At 37.7% G+C, this 20,623-nt stretch overlaps 1 protein-coding gene across 2 annotated transcripts in view; it reads right to left on the reverse strand.

Moving 5' to 3' along the window:
* LOC112150448 (ephrin type-B receptor 1) overlaps positions 1-20,623 on the reverse strand; it is a 99,131-nt gene that overhangs the window by 15,379 nt on the left and 63,129 nt on the right. For both annotated transcript variants that reach the window (XM_024278793.2, XM_036211573.1), the window contains 6 exons: positions 16,917-16,978; positions 16,646-16,843; positions 10,219-10,466; positions 5,331-5,398; positions 4,780-4,927; positions 3,285-3,434 (listed from right to left, as the gene is read on the reverse strand). In XM_024278793.2, the coding sequence (XP_024134561.1) occupies positions 3,285-3,434; positions 4,780-4,927; positions 5,331-5,398; positions 10,219-10,466; positions 16,646-16,843; positions 16,917-16,978 (874 nt within the window). The remainder of the gene's footprint in view (positions 1-3,284; positions 3,435-4,779; positions 4,928-5,330; positions 5,399-10,218; positions 10,467-16,645; positions 16,844-16,916; positions 16,979-20,623) is intronic.

Genomic DNA, 20,623 nt, shown 5'->3' on the forward strand with positions numbered 1-20,623 from the left:
TAACTTTCAAACCAGTTACAGGCGTTAACTGGCATGGAGGCACTTTTTTAACCTAAAAATGAAAAAAAGTTAAAGAAAAGAGTCAGTTTCTATGATATTTTATACCTGTGTCTGATAATAGCTGTTAGTTTTCTTCAGTGGGATCTATGATATGATGAACTAAGAGTGTATTCAGATGGAACACATTTGATTTGCTAAAGTGAACCAGAGTTTGTTTCCCGCCGATAAGCCAGAACAACTTTTCCAAGCGAAACCTGGTCTGGGACCAGAAACTCTTTTGAGGTGGTCTTGGTTCATTTCCAATCAAACTGAGTTTTGGTTCATTCCGAGTTTCCTCAGTCTGGATACAATCGGTGCTCTGAGTGGAATAACTAGACTAAAGCGGTCACTGTAGCCGGTCGTCACATGATGTAACCAGATTAGGGATGAAGCCGTGCTAAAGTAACAATAAAAAGTGTTGTACCTGACCTTGACACAGACGTTTAAAATTGGTCATAAAGTATGAATAAGTGAACTATCCCAACAAGGACTGCAAAACGCAGGACTTCTATAATTTCTGCCTCTAGTTCCTTTGCCCCGCCCTCGTAATTCCTAGCCAATGACAAAAATAAGGTCTTTAGTCACATGGTTTTGTTTACAAGCTTTGGTTAAAACAGGAAAGGTTGCTAGATGGCAATCTGAAAAGAGACCAAATGTTTTTCAAATACATCCTAAGTGTGTCTAGAAATGTAGTTTAAAAAAGTTAGTTAGATTTCACTTAGATATTACACTTACTAGGTTGCAGATAATTCTGTATGATTTGTTTCTTATTGGCTGATAATGCTAACTCTGCTTTTCCTTTGACTAATTCACTGCCAGACTGGTGTGGAGTCCCAGCGTTCCCGTGACCCGACCTCACCTTTCCCGTCTTATTCCCAGGTCTACCCTGTTTATTGTCTTCAGCTTGATTGCATTCCGCCTTCTCCCAAGCTTTTCATTTTTAGCCAGGTTTTGTCTCCATTGTTTACTGCATGAACCTTATTTGACCTTTTTCTGTGACATCAAACCAGTCTAAACTCTTGCTACACGCTTTTCTGTGTCTCCAGTTACTCTTTAGATCCTTGAACAACACCATGAAACCTTAAAGTAAACGTCTGTTTCTCTCCGCCTTCAATAAGTTTAGCGTTATGAGTTGGAGTGCTTGTGAGCCAAAGTGATGTGCAGCTTTGCCTTTAATGCTGCGAACGCAGAGCTGGGAATTCGTCTGCCTGCTCGATGAACTGTACTTGACCCCGACGAGCGTCTCAGGCGTTGTAATGCATAAATTCCCTCCAAGCACAGCCGTCAATCAAAATTGCAGCGAGTGCAGAGAAACATCACAGGTCTCTTTTATGATTAATTCATGTCGAACACCTTCAGTGGCTGCGTTGACAATTTCACCGTGTTCCTAGAATCTGTGTGTGCGCACCTCTGTACATGTGTGTGGTTTGGTCCACTGTGTGTGTGTACGTGTGAGTGCGGGAGATGTGTGAGCTCAGGGTGTCAGCGCTGCGCATAACTAATGCCCCCAAAGACCCTTATTAGCTACAGTTGTAACACACACCCTCCCATCATTATACACAGGGTGTGCCGGTATAAACGTGTCTTGATCATTATTCTGACTCTCAGTCATTACGGCTGAAGAGGACGCCTCTGTCACTCTGCAGCAGCCATGAGGGGGAGAAGGGCGAGGCTGCTCGGGAGGATGTAAGAGTTGTAGTTAAGGTGAAGTAGATGCTCAGGAGAAAAATGGAACTCAGCAGTAAAAAAATATGGAAGAGGTGGTTTTATAATTTGAATAAAAAAACAGTTCTGCTGCTGAATACCTCATTAAAAGAAAGACAGTAGCCATTCTGCAGAAAACTGAACAAAGAAGTCCAAGTGTACATGGTCTAAAGCAGGCTAAACGTCATTGCAATAGAGAATATATACTTTTTTATATAAATGGCTACTTCCTAAGAGAAAAACAGAACCCGCTGAATCCCTTTTGGGGTCACCTGCCTCAGCCACTCAGGGCAAAGGCGGGTACACCCTGTACAGCAGGGGTGTCAAACTCAATCGCATAGGGGGCCAAAATCCAAAACACACCTTAAGTTACTATAAAAATGTAACTTTATAACATTATTATGACTAATAAAAAGGCAGGAATATTATTCCAAAATAAACCAAATTAAACCTTAAATAACTTTTGAATAATTTTACTCTCCATGAAAATAAATTTGGTCAAAAATTAAACAATTTAGAAATCAGTGCAAAATAACATCAGGCCATTAATAGCAATAAAAAAAGGTCCTGGAGGGACAGATATAATTACCTGGTGAGCCGTGCCTTGACTTTGACACATGTGCTGTACAGGTCACCAATCAGTTCCAGATTGACAGACTAAATATATATATATTATGGTTGCTTTTATGTAAAAAATATATCTTTTTTAAATTTCTTTTCAATTTCAAAATACTTCATAAACTTAAGATAACAGCCTCTGATCTAAAAGAAAAGCCTGAAAGTAGTTAATTTTTCAAAAGTAATCTGATCACCTTTATAATGCGTAAAAATGTCAGAAAAATGGCTTTATATCTCCAAGTCTCATTCTTATGTTTTAAAAAAGTCCCATTTTGTCTTACCATAATTGATCTAGCCCAAATGAGTAAAAAAACCCTCTTGTTATGCATTTTAACTTTAAAAAAAAAGCTACAAAAGGAAAATTATTTTACTGGATGGATTTCCTCCCAATTACTTCAATTATTAACAGTTATAATAGCAATGATAATTAAAAAAAAAGAGAGCCTCAAAAATGTTTCCATAAAAATAAATAGCAAAGAAAGTTTACAAGAAAACAATCTTTGGGTTTGGGTACCATTTATATTTAGATAAAATGTGTCTATAAAATAATATTTCTCTCAACAACAACAACAACAACAACAACAACAAAAAGATGGAGACGTGCTACAGCAAACTGATGGTAGTGTGAAGGTAATTGGAACAGACGTGTCAGTGGAATAAAGGATTTCTGCATCAAACGTCACCTTGTAGACATCAGCCCTCACGTGTTTGAGATTCATGCTAATGCAGCAACATGTGTACCACTTAAACTGATGTCTTCACTTTCCATGCCTGTTCTGAGGCTCACCGACTCCCCGCTGGGAGAGACGGCGAAGGAAACAAACAAGGACGGCCGCTGAACACCACAGAGAGATCCACGGTGGGTAGATCATCGGGGGTGGGTGTGTGTGTGGGTGGGGGGCACAAGCAGACGGGTGACTCACATCTTGGTTGCTCATGTCCCAGTAAGGCCTTTCTCCGTATGACATCACCTCCCAGGTGACGATGCCGTAACTCCAGACATCTGAGGCAGACGTGAACTTCCTGTAGGCGATGGCCTCCGGAGCCGTCCACCGCACCGGGATTTTACCTCCCTATAGAAAGACATTTCAGAGATGTAGCAATAGGAGAAGGCAGACAAGAGGAAAAAGGTGGGCCTCTAAATTTGCAGATTTTCTAAATGAAGTTTTATTTTGAAAGTCCGTGTCTTCAATTCATTTCTGGTGAGTTTGCTTCCTTCTTGTTTTGACCTGCTCCACACCTGTTCTGAGTTCAGATAATTAGCCTCCTCCTTTGCCATCACTCTCAATCATTTTAGTCATTTTGGCTTTTGACTTATTAGCTTTTTCTGATGTTACCAGTACATAGAACTTCTCGCTCTTGACTTATCTTTATGAATTAAGTTGGTAATTGTCTCTTTATATTTTCCTTCGTAACATTTTTTCTTTATTAAGAAACAATAATAATTGTATTTGAAAAGATTTCAAGCCAAATGTAGAATTTTATTTCAGATGTCCCTGCAAGCATTAGCTTAGATCTGTTTGCTAATAAATAAATACATAAAAACTTCTGATATTTAGAATTCCCAGGGAGGACAATTGTAGTTGTTTTCTGCTATAGAAGAAAAAAAAATACACAATTTTAATTATTTAGCAGTCTGTCTATTTTTTTTTTTTTATAAACTTGTAAAATCTCATTGAAAGACTACATATTTTGATGTCCTTTAAGTCCTAATATCCTAAAAATCCAACTCCAACGATGTATTTTTTTACATTGTAAAATTGTTTCTAGTGTTTTTTTAATTATTATTATTATTCAGTTTTTAGCAAATAATCAAAAAGTCTGTGTTTTTAAGAGATATTTTCAAAAGGAGCTCATTAGAAATTTCTTTTGGGTTGTAGGCGAGACTGTTGGTGTGGAAATCAGCCTTTTTTTTTAATTTGGAGTGGAGGATTTTAAATTGTAGGGAGCAGGGAGACTTTGGCCTCACTTGTGGCAGTTGCTGCATCACAAACCTAACCTTTTTATAAACCACTAGTTGTCATCTGCTCCTGATCTAACACGACTTGAATAAAGAATACTCAGAAGCGAAGTTTTAATCTTAAATTATTGTATATATGTCCTACATTATGAGAAACATGCTACAAGAACATGTTAACAGCATCAAAAACACAATTTTCATTGGAATGGGTCTTTAAGTGTATTAAGAATTTCAAGCTTATTAATGGACTTACATGAGATTTGCAGCAGGTTCCACCAACACCTCAGTAAATTACATTGAAATATATATACAGTTCAACAGTATTAATGCTTAATTAACCAAAAAAATTTCTAAACAACTGGCTGCTGTAAAAGTTTCCCAGCAAGGGTGAATCGGCCACAATGAAAACACTCTTTAAATTTGAAAAACAAAAAGGAATCCTTCCTTTGTGTTCTTACCAGAGTGCTGGTGTAGGTGGGGTCGGACGTGTCTTCCTCCAAATAACGTGACAAGCCAAAGTCGGACACCTTACACACCAGGTTACTGTTGACCAGAATGTTTCGGGCTGCCAGGTCCCGGTGAACGTAACTCATCTCCGCCAGATACCTAAAACGTCAACAGGATTTACTGTACGACTGTGTGGCCAATACATAAGAAGGAGAGGGATTTTAGAGTGCTTGTGTGAAAGCTATCGCATCTGTAGGAATTTAATATGTGTATATGTGCGTGCTTTTGTGTTATCACAGCTGGCAGTAAAACACAGATAAGGATCTTGTTTGTAGGAATATGTTTCTGTGAATGTGTGCTGCATTTTATGCTGGATTTAGAGATGGAGGGAAAGTCTACGTTAGGAGTCGGTCATCTTTTAGCTGGAGGGTTTTAGGGTTAATGTCTAACTAGCCAAGTATGAATGCCAAAATCATCTTAGTTTAGGCTTTTGATAGTGTTACAAACCAGACAAAAAGCTTTGTGTTAGTCTGTCATTACAAAGCTGTGTGTGTGACAGTACCTCATTCCAGATGCGATCCCCCTCAGCATACCAACCAGCTGGATTACTGGGAACTGCCCGTCATTTTGCTGAAAAACCGTGAAGCGTGAAAGGATTAGTTTTATTTTCCATTACCATACTTATCATTTATTTAGATAAAGCCTTGGAGGCAAAAACACGTCTCATTACTTAAGGAAAATGCCACCGAAGAACATTTATTAGGGAAAAAAATGGCATTATAAAAACTTTGATGACTCTACCAGCTGTAACCGTTCTGTCACAATCGGGACGAAGAGATTAGACTGTACTTTACTTTTCACATTTGTGTCATGTATGTTTGAAGGATCGTCCTCGGTGCAACATAAATACTAATGTTGGTCTTTATAGTTTCTTTACAGCAGCTATATTACATTAAAGACTAAAGTCTGACAGTGTTCTCTCATTTATCACGAGAGTTACGTTCTAAATATATCCAGTGAAATCCACAAAGTAGGATTCTAGATGTTTTAAAGCTGTAAAATCCCTCACTACTGAAAGATTTTCTCTTTTGTTTAAACTCTCAAACCTGCATAGAAAAAAGTCTAGAGTTATATAAAACAATAAAACAAAGATCTGCTCACTATCAATTATTTATGCAAACATGGCTAGTTGAACACGTTTTGTACAGGAGACAAGGTACAGAGGAGATTGATTGAGAAGATCAACAGCAATGTGCTGTAAAATACAAATGCAAACTGCAAAATTACGCGAAAAAAAACCCTCTGCAAAATGGCAAGACTGCAAAAGATGAGCTGCAATTAAGCGAAGGACCACTGTTTTTCAAAGCCTAAGTCTAGTTCCAGGTTTTTCTTAAAACGTGTAAGATCTGCAATATCCCAGAAAAGTTCAAGATTTTTGCAAAATTCTTTGGTCAAACATCCCGGTCAAGGTCAAATTTCTTGGGAAAGTCCACATTTGTAGGGACAACTGTGAGTCAAATCTCAAGTTTTTGGGTTGTAAAGTGGTGTGAAGTCTGTGGTCACAAGGGCAAGTCATGGTGTACATTGACGACGGTTAGGTTGTGTATGGAGTATTTGTCCCAAATCAAAATCAAGTATCCAAGTTGCATTTCTGAAAAAAAGTTATAAACTAGTTTTTTGTCCAAGTTTTGTTAGAAGTTTTTGATGATAAAGTCCGAGACGAGACAGGGTTTTGGAAGAAACATGAGAGTGAAGTGAAGAAGTGAACTTTTATGTTTTTGACAAGTCTTAATGTAAAAAGAATCTTTTCATTGTCACACTTTGTGCTACTTTCAAACATCCCTCCATTTTCAGAACCCGCTAAATCTCTTTTGGGGTCACGGGGGTGCTGGAGCCGACCTAGTTACTGGTGGGCGAAGACGGGAAACATCGTACACAGGTTGCCAGTTTGTTACATGGCCGCACACTCACATGGACCATTAATACTCGTAAGCCTAAGAAGCAGGTTTTTGTGCCCGGAGAAAACCTACATATGTGTGGTGAGAACACGCAAACTCAACGAGTTTTCAACTTCAAGTTTTTTATTAAGTTTATATTTTTATTGTTAACCCGGATGGCTTAATGTTTGCATATAAAACTTGAGTTTTAAGTCTCTGCTTAGGAAATTAAAGTTGCATTAAGTTCAAGTTAAAACCTCATTACAATATAGCCAAAACTTTCCAAAGCAAACTTGAAATCAGAGACTTAAAATCTAAAATAAAATCAATTTTGATACATTACTCCTCACTGGTTGGATATTAAAGCTGCTTGAGCTGGATTCAGTTGACTTAATATGAATGATTGCAGACTGCAAAAAAAGCTGTTTGTCACTTTATATTTGCACAGGTGAACGGATGAACAGTCTTTGTGCCCTTCTCGAATGAGGAGGTTCTGATGATCAGCAGATGACTGACAGCACCTGCAAACCCCTCGGGGGCACCTTGACGTCTCCATACATATTCATGGACTTGGTCACGGCTCTTCCAAAACCTGATTAATGCACAAAGGTCCTAACGAGTTTCATTCGATCAGCGTTGCATGTTGATTACATCTGAACCTGTGCTGTGGAGTACATTCATCTGTGATATTAAAGATTTTTTTTTATTGTTTTTCCACATCTATTACCTGGAAAAGTCAGTGACACCCCCTGTTGACATAGGTGTAGCAAGGGGCTTGTCTTTTAATTCACTTTACACATCAAACTGTGCTTTTTGCCGCTCCTCTGCTCTAATCCCCTGATAAAAAAAACGGCTCACAGGTACGCACGAAAACACACACGCAGCTCGGATGCTTCAGGTGGTGCGCCTGCACGACGGTCACGCCAGGATAGCAACACCACTGAGATCGATCGCTGTAGTTGTGTGCGTTTACGAGTCATCGCATGATTCCGCATCAAAGCGTTTCCCCTTCTGTTTTTAGAGGCGCCTCGAAAGGAGGCCAAGATCAAAGACAGGCAGGATGAGGAGGCAGGAAGGGAAGGAAAAAGAGACAGACAGAGAGGAGGAATGAGAGGTTTGTTTCCACCTCTGCGTCTTTTTTTATTTCAAAATTCCCAATTATCCATCCTTCAACTGGAGCTCAGTTTGGATATGAGTATACTCCTGCCCAAGCATTCGTAGGCTTATAAATCCCTATTTTAAGCCAGAATCTATCTGATATGTCACATTTTTTAAATAAAGTTTTTAAACAATTAATTAGGGCTTTGATTGAGAATCTTAGAACTGAAAAAAAGAGCATACGTTTGTGAAAAAGCTTCAAAGGGTGACACCGAGCAGAACTAGCATTAAAGAAAAAGCTCCTTAACGAAGTGGAACCAGCTCTAATAGATCCACAATCAACAGCAGATAAGTGTGAAGCTTCAAACAAGCTCAGTCCAATTTGATATGTGCAAAAAAAGCAGAAATCCTATTATGGCAGAAAATAAACACATTCAGTCTGAATGCCTCTAATCCCACTCTCTCTGTTCCAGTTCATTCAACATAATTCTATTTTTATGATGGTGTTTTTGAAGTTTGCAGCATGGATTGGACATAAATATCTTCTTGTATGAGTTTTTTTCTCCCAACTGGTCTTGTCTGAATATATATATATATATAAAAGAACAACTAAAGGCTATGTCTTATTTTCTCAATATCAAAGCTTTTTCAGGAAGTTCTATCTCAAAGTTGACATACTTATTATTTAAAGCTCTTTTAGTTTGTCTTCAGAGGATGAAATAATGTTAACAGCAAAAGAACTGATAATGACCCTGCACTAAGAACAAAACACGTGACAGAATTGATCAAAATTCAGTTTAAGTCCCACTCCAACTATATTTTTTGTATTGTAAAATCATTACCTGTGGTCTTTTAATTGCAATTATCCATTTTTTTTGGTAAAAATCAAAAAGCCTGTGTCATTTTTAAGACATATTTTCTGCAATGCGGAAGGAGTTCAATAGAAATTCATCTCTGGGTTATGGGTGGGACTATTGGCGCAGAAGTAACCCAACTTTGATATCCCAGCATTCCTTTGTTTACACTCTTCTAATAGCGGACCCACTGGTTTTTATTTGCTCCTGACTCAGAAATCCAGTTCTAATCTTAAATTATTTTATACATGTCTTACATCATGTAAAAAATACTCCAAGAACATGTTAAAAAACACTAAAAACACGATTTTCAATGAAGGAGGTCTTTAGTATCGGTGGTTTGCAATTTTAATTTTCTTTTGGAGCCACATCAAGTCTGTTTTATAGTTTGTAATTATGTCAAATTTACAACATTAAAACCATATTATATTATGTTATTTTTTCATTGTTTAAGCCTAATGAACTGGATTCCCATTTGTTTCATGACTCCTCCCTTGCAATCCGTGCTCACCTGTAGCCTCAGGTGGGGCTCTGAGTTAGTTTTTTTAAAACCGCAAATTGTAACATCTATTTTTAAATAAAACACTTTTCTTTATGAATACGTCAAGTATTTTTTGTCTATACAAGTTGGAACCCACCTTTCTCCCACAAGACAAAACATAATCATACTGTGTTTTCCCAACGTCTTATATGAGTTTCTATCATTTCAGGGATGCAGTTTTTATATAAGTGTATACAATGTCTGAGTGAAGCACTTAAAATGGTGACAGTGGACGTTATTATAAAACAACTATCACTCCACACTTGTAAAGTGATTTTTACCTAATCCTGAAGGCTCAAAGCGCTTCACACCCACAGTCCATTCACACACATTCATACACCAATGAGAGTTCTGTGTGAGATGGGAGTTTTCAGTCTTATTATACTTAAAGCATCCAAACTGCAATGCAATGAATTTAAACTGGCATCCACACACTGCAAAAATTAAATCTTGAGAAATTAAAATGACTTTTGTTTCAGGAAAAATGACCTCATCAATAAAGTTTTAAAATAGCAAAATAATACTAGTTTAAAAATATGTCAATGTGACTTTGTTTTTTTTAATTAAGATTAGAATTCTTGGTAAGAATGTTTTTCTTATCCTATTGAGATATGTTTATATTAATAAAAAATATCTGCCAGTGCAGTAAGAATTGTAGACATATTTCCTCTGGAGTCTGTTTTGCGGTGTCATTTTTTAATTCCAAATCATCAACTTTGTGGTTTCTTTTTTTATGGTTCTACAGAAAGGATTGATATATAATTTCCACTAAACTTGTTGTCAGTCTGAATACAGTTTTTAACCTTTTTTTATTGGAAATCTGAGATTTAATTGAACAACCTGAACAAAATTAAAAAGATTTTTGGAGTGGCATCTTCAATAGATTGAAAATACAGCAACAAATAAAGTTGAAATTGAAAAACGTTTCCCTTGAGATTAACTTTTTTTCCCAGCACACATTCAAGGTTAAAAAAATAGTCTGATATAACCTCATTAAATGAGCTTGTGTGCATTACTTACCCTCAAAAATGAGTCCAGCGCTCCGTTCTCCATAAACTCCGTGATGATCATGGTAGGTCTGCTCTTGGTGACCACGCCCTCCAGCCGGATGATGTTGGGCTGGTCAAACTGACCCATGATTGACGCCTCGGCCAAGAAGTCTCTCCTCTGCCTCTCGGAGTAGCCCACCTTCAAGGTCTTGATGGCCACCAAGATCTCCTTTTTCCCCACGGGTTTGAGGCGACCCCTGTACACCTCTCCAAACTCCCCTGAATGAAGCAGAAAACATTTAAAGGAATGAGTTCTGGGGAACACAGAATGTGAGTTTGACTTGTGTGCTGCAGCGTGAAAAGTGTGTGTGACTAACGCACAAACACACTCTCTCAGCTGGAAGCAGCTGTCTGCACACAACCTCCATGCTGACGGCCTCTGAGCAGTTCCACCACAGCAGATTGGGGTCGGGGGGCTTTGCTGAAGGGCACCTATTTTTTTCATTTTTGTTTTTTCTTTTTGGAGGCCAAAAAAACAACAAAAAGTTGGATCCATTCAATAACTGATCCCAGGGGAGAGAAAAGGTTGTGCAGTCCAGGTGGCAAACAAGATAAAAGCAGCACAGTAATTACTATGAGGGTGGACACATGGCTCCACCGCCTAAAATATCCTCTTTTTTGTTCAATAAAAGCGACTTTGTGGATACAGACTCTCCGTGGGTTTGATCCCCTGTCTAATTTGTCCTTTAAGTTAAAGTGTTGATGGCCACTGAGCGTCTTGGAGCATCCGCTCCCTCCGCACAGCTCTGTGTTGTTACACAGCAATAACATGGCATTTTTGTTCCATTCTATATAAATGTCAAAATTATCATAGATAAAGATTCGGTGTCCTGGTTGTAGTGACATTTGGTGCCTCGCCTTTCCTGAGCCTCTGTAGAACCATTTGTCTCCGTGTGGAGAAGTGAGGAGGGGCATTCTTGTTCCTGGAAGTTGTAGACAACAAAAAAGTGTTGTTCGAGACAGGAAAGTCATTAAGGGGTTAAAATACGATGCTGCAGAAAGCTTTTTATGAACGTAAAGGAAAGCGGAGTGAACCTGCACTCTATGTAAACGCACTCATAGTATCTGCCACAACCAAACGGTAACAAGTGAACAAACTCGCAGCTATTCTCAAAAAACTCTACCTGATTACCCTGATAATCTTTTTTCATTACAGATCAAATGTGTTGTATTTACTCATTTAATACAAAAACCAAAAGGTTTAAAAGTAGAATTGAGGTTATGTCGGAATTCTTCGCGCTACTTATTGGACTTTAAAGTGCATTTTCCCTTCTGTAGTGCTGTCTGAATCTACAATTCCAAAATTCAGTGCTCTAAAAATTCTCTGCAAAAAAGTGTGTGCATCAATGGTCACTATTAGGGAATAAAGACCACAATGCATTGCATTACATTTTTTGCAAAGAAAAAACTTTTTTTTTTTAATAAACCATCAAAGTTTTATCATCAGAACACAATGGATTTATAAAATGTCTTTGTAAAATGCTTGTATTGATAAGGTTTGCACTTTGTGTAAAGGGTGACGTCATATTTGTCGTTTATAAATAAAAAAATATTAAGCATGCATGGAGTCCAAATTGCTTTTAAAATCCATGGTACTAGATAGGCCTCCACTATAGAGTTTTTTATTAGTTAGAGAGTAGGGGGAGAATTTGGACGTAGTCTAAAATGTTGAATATTTGAGGATATTTTCAATTTACCATTCGACCAGCATGGTTTTATTACTCCATTCACTTCTTTAGCTTCTTTAGAAACTAAAATGAATAAAAGAAAACGTGCCTGAATGATCATTCTTCAAGAGCATTCAATGTTTTTTTTTTTTTTTTTAATCTCCTGTTTCATTTGCCACATTTACCCCTGGTGTCTTGCACTGGGGTCCTCCACAAAACCCCATTAAAAGAACCAAATCAATGTGTTTGTTTGTGACCCTTAACCACTTCCTTTTATCTATTAAAGACACAGATTCTATGCATGGATTGTGTTCTGAAACAGCATGCGTTTTGCAGAGTGTCCATCTCTGGAGGTTGTGATATTTTGCTAAAAATAAAATAGTGCGTCTTCAAGAAGCATTTGAAGGTTGACAAGAGGGTTGTACGTTGGCAAGCAAAACACAAAGATCAACAGCTTACAAGACCGGGGTGGGGGCCTGGTTCTGCTTAAGCAAAGCATGAACAGTGGAGGTGTGTGCGGATCAGTCAAGAATAATAATGAATGTTTTGGAGTTGTTCAGGGTGAAAAGCTAATTTCGAGGTGCAGGGAATTAAAATTAACCAGCTGGAAAACAGCATAATGGCTCCCTTTCAAGTGTTTTGGGTTGACCAGGTCAGACGGACAGTGTCACAAATATGAAGCAGCTGTAACTTCCATGAAAAGAAAAAAAAAACCCACTCTGGGTGTTTTATCAGAATAAATGCCGCAGCTTTGGGACGTGAAAATTGAATATAGTTTCAAAATAAAAGTCCTCGTCGCAGAGATAAAAAAATAAATAAAAAAATCGGTCTGAATAATGGATGAGTGATGGGAATTGGATGACAGGCCGTGCCGTCCTGTCTCACACTGATCTCTGCTCCACATCTCCCTGCTCATTAAACACTACCTAGCGCCTCTGCTGCAAACCAGCAGAAGCACAGATGGGTGGAAAAACAAAATAGGGGGAAGAATGGATGGCAGAAGAAGGAGAGATGACTGAGTGAAGGAAGGGAATAAGAGGACTGATAATAAGGGAAAGGAGGTTGAATGGACACGGACAAAGAAAGTAATTTTCACTGAGAGAGGCAGAATCCCGGTGACATGCCACTTCTTTTCTCAGGAAAATAGGAGGTCAAGGAAAGGATGGAGCGTCAGAAGAGAAAGATTTATTGCTTTCATTGTCAAACCTTGTCTTAAATCTGCACTTTATCAAAACACATTGTTTGAGAAGAACTCCAGGATGAAGCATTCTTGCTCTGTTGTTTCAAAAAGGACATTTTTTTTCATTTCAAACTGTTTTTTGTGGAGATTTATCCACGTTGAGCTGTGTTAGTTACTTCCAACCTGATATACAATAAAAATCATGACTTGCTATTGTTACTTTAAAGTAATTTATTACATTAAATATAGATAATTTAGATTGGTAGCTTGTTATTTGATTTATTTTAATTCAAAATAGTTTTTGCCTAAAATGAGCATCAAAGCCAGCCTAACTTCAACAGGAAGTTTGATTGAAGCACTAACTGTTAGCTTCAGCCAATTCACTTTTTCCAAATGAATATGTAGGCTAAACACAAAAAAAAAAATAAGAAACCACACTTAAGAGCTACTTGACAGACAAAGAATCAGTAATGTTTTAAAATGCTTCTGTTCATCCATCTTCTAAACACAAAAAACAACATCTCCTTCGGGGTCACGGGGCTGCTGGACCCAACCCAGCAACTATTGGGCTAATGTAGGGTGCACACTAAACTAAACAGGTTGCCAGTTTGTTGCAGGGACACACAAACACCCCCACACGTAAGGACCATTTAAAGATACTAAATGACCTGTGAAACATGTTTTTGGACTGTGAGAAGAAACCCATGTATGAACACGTAAACTCAGTCAGTCATGATTCATCATAGAAAAATATCAAGCTACAGTAAAACATGTCTTTTGTGTGACTGTAGAGGTTGATTTTTAAATTATTATTCTTTCTTTTTACTGTGTTTTCTCAATCTTTTCTTTAGCATTTCTCCATAAACAAACTTAAAACTGGACAACAAATTAGAAAGAATAGAAATCATAGTAATATTTATGCTTTTTATCTTACTTTGAGTAATCTAGCCACCTCTCATATCCCCCCCGGCTCATATTGTCCCCTCTCTTTACTCTGGCTGACTTGAGAACCCCTTCCTTGACGGAAATAAATAGAGGGATTACCAAAAGCCTCTCAAAGTGGCTCTGCAGACCAAAGCCCAGAGCTCATACCCACAGAGGTGAAGGTCAGGATCTGGTTCAGGACCTTTAACACCAGAGCTTAGTGGCAATTTGGGCTTCATTGGTTTGGGACCGGAGTTCAATAAGTTGAGAGTTATCAAAGCTAAAATATCAGAAGCTCCTCCATCTGATAGGAACTCAGATAATAAATTAAAGTGACAGAACTGGTGAGAAATCAGGATTTATGGCAAAAAAAGTAGATTTCCAAAGTGGGAACATGTTTAAACATTGCTGCAGTCTGTTGTTATTACAAATCACATTTTAGTTGATTTATTTTTTTTTTCGGTAACTAATTTATGTCTATCTCACTATTTAGAATTTTGACTGTCTAGATTTTTTCCACAGTAAACTGAGCCAACAAATTATCAATTGAAAGCTTTTTTTTAAAATACAAATTCAAATCAGTTACAGGTTGAAAAAAAAGAGTTTACCCATCTGCTCATCGATTTATTTCCTGGAAAGAAAATACATTTAAAAAGAAGTATTTTTATTCCTTTCTTTTCTCTGTGGGATTTATTTGTATAGAACAACATTTTTCGACAAAAAAGAAATTGATTCTCACATCAATATGTACCATTATGTTTATGGTGCAGTATGGTGGATGGGCCCTTTCTGGCATTGATGATTGTTTTAATAAATCTGCATTATTATATTTAATCAAAATCAAAATACAAACAAGACATCAAAACATTCCTGAGTTTCCCAAACCCTAAAAGGCAGACTAAAAACCCTTCGTAAAAGGCCTATAACATGCTAAATCTACTTTTTTAAGCTTAAGTGGACTATAATGTTAATTCTTCACAGAAAACGACTCCAAAGATGTATTTGCTCCATTCACACATCTCTAAGCATTCCTCTAAAACTCTGCGCTCTGAACACTAGCCCCTTTCAATCCACAAAAACAAGCAGGCCCTCACATTTTTACGAATGAAAGTGGGGAACCGCCCCTTCCAGGAAGAGTCTGCACGGCCAGCACCGCCCCCAGGCTAGCACACACACCCACACCTTCTCTGCATCTAGCTAGTGATGATCAGCAAAATTCTTTCATTAAATATGCACAATATGCACAAATATCTTTGCAAAATGTGGTTTTTGTTTGTTTTTGTTGGCGAAACACAGACACGCTGTGGAGGCTGGCTTAAGGCTCAAGTCATAAAAATGTAACCCTAAATAACATTCCCTCACCACTAATACAATTAATGCATTAAAACAATAAAAAGACCTTGTATTTCAGTTTTGTATTTAAATTTAAGGTAAAATAAATTATCAAGATGAATCAATGAAATGAGGAAAAAGTTTTTTTTTTTTTGAGTAATTCCTTTCCAGCTAGTTTATTTATCCATTTAGTCTTTTTTTTAGTCTAAATCTTGTTTTAAGCCCCCTCAGGTGTTTTTTGGGGTTTTTAACATGTACTTTTTGCATTTTTCTCATCATGGAGGACATTTTTAAAGAAAATTAAGATTAGAATTGCCTTTTTTGGGTATTCCTTTGCCCAAATTGTGAATCAAAAGCAGGCGAAAAAAATGCAGTTTGAAAAATCTTTTAGGTGTGACATAAAAAACTTCAATCCGCAGTTCATAAGCTCCCTGCTCAGACAAATAGATCCGTGTACGTCTTTTTCTCCTCATCTGAGCTTGTATCTGGCATAACACTGCATAGCTGGATAGTTGCAATATTACTCGCCATTTTTGTTGCACCCTTGATGTTATGCTGGGGTGAGCTAGTGGGAGAGGGTGTAAATAGATGGATGATGGGAAATGGGGGGAGGCTTACTAATTCCAAATGTACTGCTGTTGCTTTACAGAAACTATACGCCAGAAAACAACAGTTTTTTTTTGTTTTAAAAACGTCATAGTTATAATTTAAAAGACCACTAGAAACACTTTAAAAAATAGATCAAAAGATCATCGGAGTGGGACTTTAACAAATAAGGAAACATGTCGTCATAAACCTTATTTGATAACGTCTTTCTATTTGTTGTACTCCTGCATTCTGTTGGATTTTTCTCCTGCTGACAAACATGAATACATCTGTGATAAAAGACAGCGAGGACTTCTCTGTGACTAAACACGTCTTTACAGCCAACCCCCACCCCCCCCATTTACACACATGTTTATCTTGCTGAGCTTGGTCGGCAGCTTTGTAGCTTCGCCCAACATCACACAGCATTTTCACCATGAGGGTGCACACAGCCAGGGAGAATGCATGAAGACAGTTTTAATTTATTCCTCTGAAGGTTTTCAACATGAATAAAACATCTCTGCTCACTTCAAAGGCGAGAAGAAAATCAAGTGAAATAATGAATCGGCATTGCGTGGATCTTTCCAAATGACACAAAATGTGTGGCCTAGTTGAAGAAAATTACTTATTTGTGTCTTTTTTATAGACATTTTGGCTGAAGCTCTTGTTCAAACGAATAAATATTAGGTTTTGTTCCTTCATCTTCCTACCTGATCCGATGACCTCCTCTATTTTGACACATGACGGGTCGATCTCTTTGGCGAACTCCCGCACTGCCTCGTTGGGGTCTTCATAGGTAAAAGGGTCAATGTATATCTTGACCCCCGGTGAGCCACGACCCTCGGACAGGGTGGGAAAGGTCACGGTGGGGGCTGGACCGCTGAACATGTCTGGTCTCAGATTTCCCTCTGGGAAGAACGTAAAAACTATTGTAAACATGGCAGACACAAAAGCACACATTAACATAAGTGTTGTCCGCACCTCCTCCTGTGTTGTACTGCTGCAGCTTGTCACCGAACACGCTCTCCTTCAGCTGTCTCCTCCTATGGATCAAAACAGAATCCAGGGAAACAGTTGGAGTGGAGGAAAATGTTCACACTGCTGTTAGGAGTTTTTTTTTGTAAAAGCAGATGCAAATTGGCAATTTTCTTTACAGCTGCTGGGAGGTAAAATAGCTAGAAAACCTCCATTAAGAACCCATTGTGTTGGTGTTACTCATTACTGCCCCGTGTGGTGATCTCCTGTTTCCTATTCAAGTGAGGATATAACAAAAACTTATTTGCAAAAACTGATTTATTTCAAAAATGCAGTAAAAATCCATTCCAACTTAATTTTATGTCTCATAAAATTATTTTTTTAGTATGAATTTGTTTAAAGGCAGATTATTGTCTGTCCAGAAGATGTGAGAGCAACAAAAGGTGAGGGCAGTTTGTGCTCCAGCTCATCAACGGCCATTCGTCAATGCACACGAACAGGAATCCTCAACTCTAATGTAAAATCAATGCGGCTTTAGAGCACGGACGCCTAAAGGATGACCCGAGGCGAAGGGAGGAACGCACAAACAGTCATCAACACCAAGGAGAATTCTTAATGTCCTCCAACCTGACAGGACCGGCTATTATGATGGGCGGACGAGGATGCAATAATTACTGAACCGCTGATGAAATGGGGTGAAGATGGATATGGATTGGGCGGACACATGCAGAGAAGCTTTTACACAGAACTCTAGGTGGTGGTTGTGAGGGTGAAATAGGCTATCCAAAGAAATCCTAGAGAGGCAATCTCCTGGGACGCATAAAGGTCTGCAATGCAACAGCTGACAAAGGATGTGGCCCTTTCCGTCCTACTATGCACATTTGCAACACCAAATTTATACAAGCACATATATTTTATTAATCAAATGTGACCTATTTTTATTACAAAAAGTCTACGTCCAGAGTTACAGACGCTCACACTAGACCTGTGGTAAAGTAAAAAACCTTTTAAGTCTAGCAGCAGAAATAGAAATACTGTTACTGTGAAGTGACCAACAAGGTCAAAGTAAAGGTGGTACATTTTACCTTCACAAGACAGATAAAATAAAGACAGGAAATGTGAGGAAAGATCAAACCGGTGATGTACACTGAAGGCCTGCTCATCCGTGAGTCAAAGAAGATACATTAGCTGATCTAAGGTCACTTCTGCCCACGTGGTATTCACCTTTAACAAACCACTTAGCCGCTGCAAATACTTTTCTTTCAGGCCTTGAAATTGAGTCTAAACTAAAAGATAGATACCATAGATTTGATGGTTTAGTGCAAAATGGGGCCAAAATAATCAGTTTATGTTCACAAAACTGAATACAGACTAAAAACTTCCAAGCAAACATTATTGTGATATGTAAAACTGAATAAAGGGTTAACATTGGAAGATCACCATAAATGAAAAACATACCCCCCCTCCTTTTTTTAAGCCCCAGATGGCCTAGCTTTAAGCTGGCACTTAAACACATCATGTATTTCCATAGCCCCAAGGAACACAGACTATAGAAATGGTCTTAAAACAGCTCAAGCAAGATGATGTGTGCACATGTTGCCTCTAACACGCACATTGTGTATTCACATAAAAAAAAAAAAAACGTTTGTGTATGGAAAAAAAAGCATTATATGAATTTGATTTGTATGATTTTTACTTGTAGTATCCATTGATCTAAGATAAGAAGACCAAAGGTTAGTGAACGTTCATGAATAGCAGACGACACTAATGTGTAACATATGTTGACCTTGTTTTAGCGAATGAACAAATGACGTACAATTATTTGAGAACTTAACTGAAAAGAAACATTGTATGCATTTCATTTTTATTTTGAGTGACATATCCTGCAGAAATTCTGCTACACACGTGTTCGTGGTCAGGATTAGTTGAGTATAAATACATATTTCCTAAAAGATGCCCAATACATATTATCAATTTTCCAACCAAAAAAATGTGTCATCCAAGGTTTACAATTGACCAGTACATGAGTGTTAAATGCTAGTGTTTCAACATGTTCAGAAAAAAACTTGATTACACTGATTTTTCATGGCTTTAAGTTTGAGCGTTAGCATGCAATTCTTAGACCTGATCAGAATTCAGATTTCTTATGGTCTTTGAAAGCATAAAAACAGAGACAAACAGATGCTTAATGGGTGGGTTAGCATTTGTCAGCTGCATAGCAGTATGGGTTTAAAACTCAACTCATACATACATAGGAACCTGGTCTTCATCAGGGTACTTCAATGAGATTCTAACACTGAAATGGTTGGTAAAAGCAGTAGAACAGAAGTTTCTTGATGTCTAGATTTGGCCACCTTTGTCTGAGGTAAACCTGGATTAACCATGTGGGGAACTGAGCAGTTATCCAGGCGTTTTGATGGACAACCTTTTCAAATCCAGTCTGGAATGTCTCCAGACGCTGCTGTAAAAAGGTCTTATTCTTGCCAGTGTCTGTGATCACTCCAGACAACAGGTGTAAGGCGATCTGGACAACACAGCTGTTAAAAGCAGCAACATGAGTGTTTTGCATGGAGTAAACAGTCTTTCCCCGACACTATGTTTATATGGGAAACAAAACCTGCCTGCTGCGCAGCAAATACAAATAAGAAGCTTCATGGGAGTTAGTCTTTCTCTATTTTATTCTTTTTGAGTCATTTTAGGAATTCATTAAAAAATGTTTTCTTGTCATGTGACTTTGTGTAATATGATGTATTCTTGTGTTTATCTTTTCTGTCCAGTACAATGAGTGAGGAGCCTGTTTATGTAAACAAGAAAAGGCTGCACATTTGAAGAGTTTGCATATTATCTGAATTAAAAATGACAAACCAATTTGAGACGTTAAGACTAGACAGCTAAAGGTGGTGTTTATCACCTCTAGATTTAAGTATTTCTGCTTAAATTGATGTAAATTGGTTCTTCATAAAACAAAAGTCAGTGAAGTTAAAAAGCCTCTTTCATGCACAGAGGTAAATCAAAGAGCTTCTCAGAGGCACGGAAAGCTTAAGATGCATGAAAACAAATCATTTTCTGAGATATGGAAAATAATAACCAAACAGGAGTACATTAGTACAGAAATTAATGATCTTTAATTTAGTAACCACAAACTATTTTAGAGATGTATGGATTGTAAATTATAGAAGTTTTAGAAAATAAAAACATAACTTTTTTTCTGTTCTGTTTTTGTTGGCTAACAACATTTTAAAGCTTCAAAGATGATTTGTCCCCTTTGGCATGTTTAAGGCTCTGAAAAAAGGTGAAAAGTTGTGATCTGTGTCCAAGTGTGAGCAGGACTTGCATTTAAGAGATGTCACAGAATCACCAGTAAGTGCTTATTCACTAAATTAGACATCAAGTCATTTTTCTGTAGCAAAAACATGTCAGTTTTTTTGAATTTTCATAATTTTTCCCAAAAAGTCTTCAACTACGAAGTGCCAAAGATTTTCAAAATAAAACACCTCCTTCCGACTTGATATTACTCCTGCATGTAAAGCAAAAACCTGGTGATTAAACTGCTTCTAAAAGCCTGAAAGTGCCAGATTTATGTGTCACCATGACTACAAGGTTATAGGGACTCATTATTTTTTATTTTATTTTTTTTTTTAACTTGTCCTGTCCAACAGCTGAGCCAACAGATGTGGGCTGAGAGCTTCTTGTGTTGGGCAGATTTTACTGTC

This window comes from Oryzias melastigma, linkage group LG4 (genome assembly GCF_002922805.2).
Source record: "Oryzias melastigma strain HK-1 linkage group LG4, ASM292280v2, whole genome shotgun sequence".
In the NCBI taxonomy this organism is placed as follows: domain Eukaryota; kingdom Metazoa; phylum Chordata; class Actinopteri; order Beloniformes; family Adrianichthyidae; genus Oryzias; species Oryzias melastigma.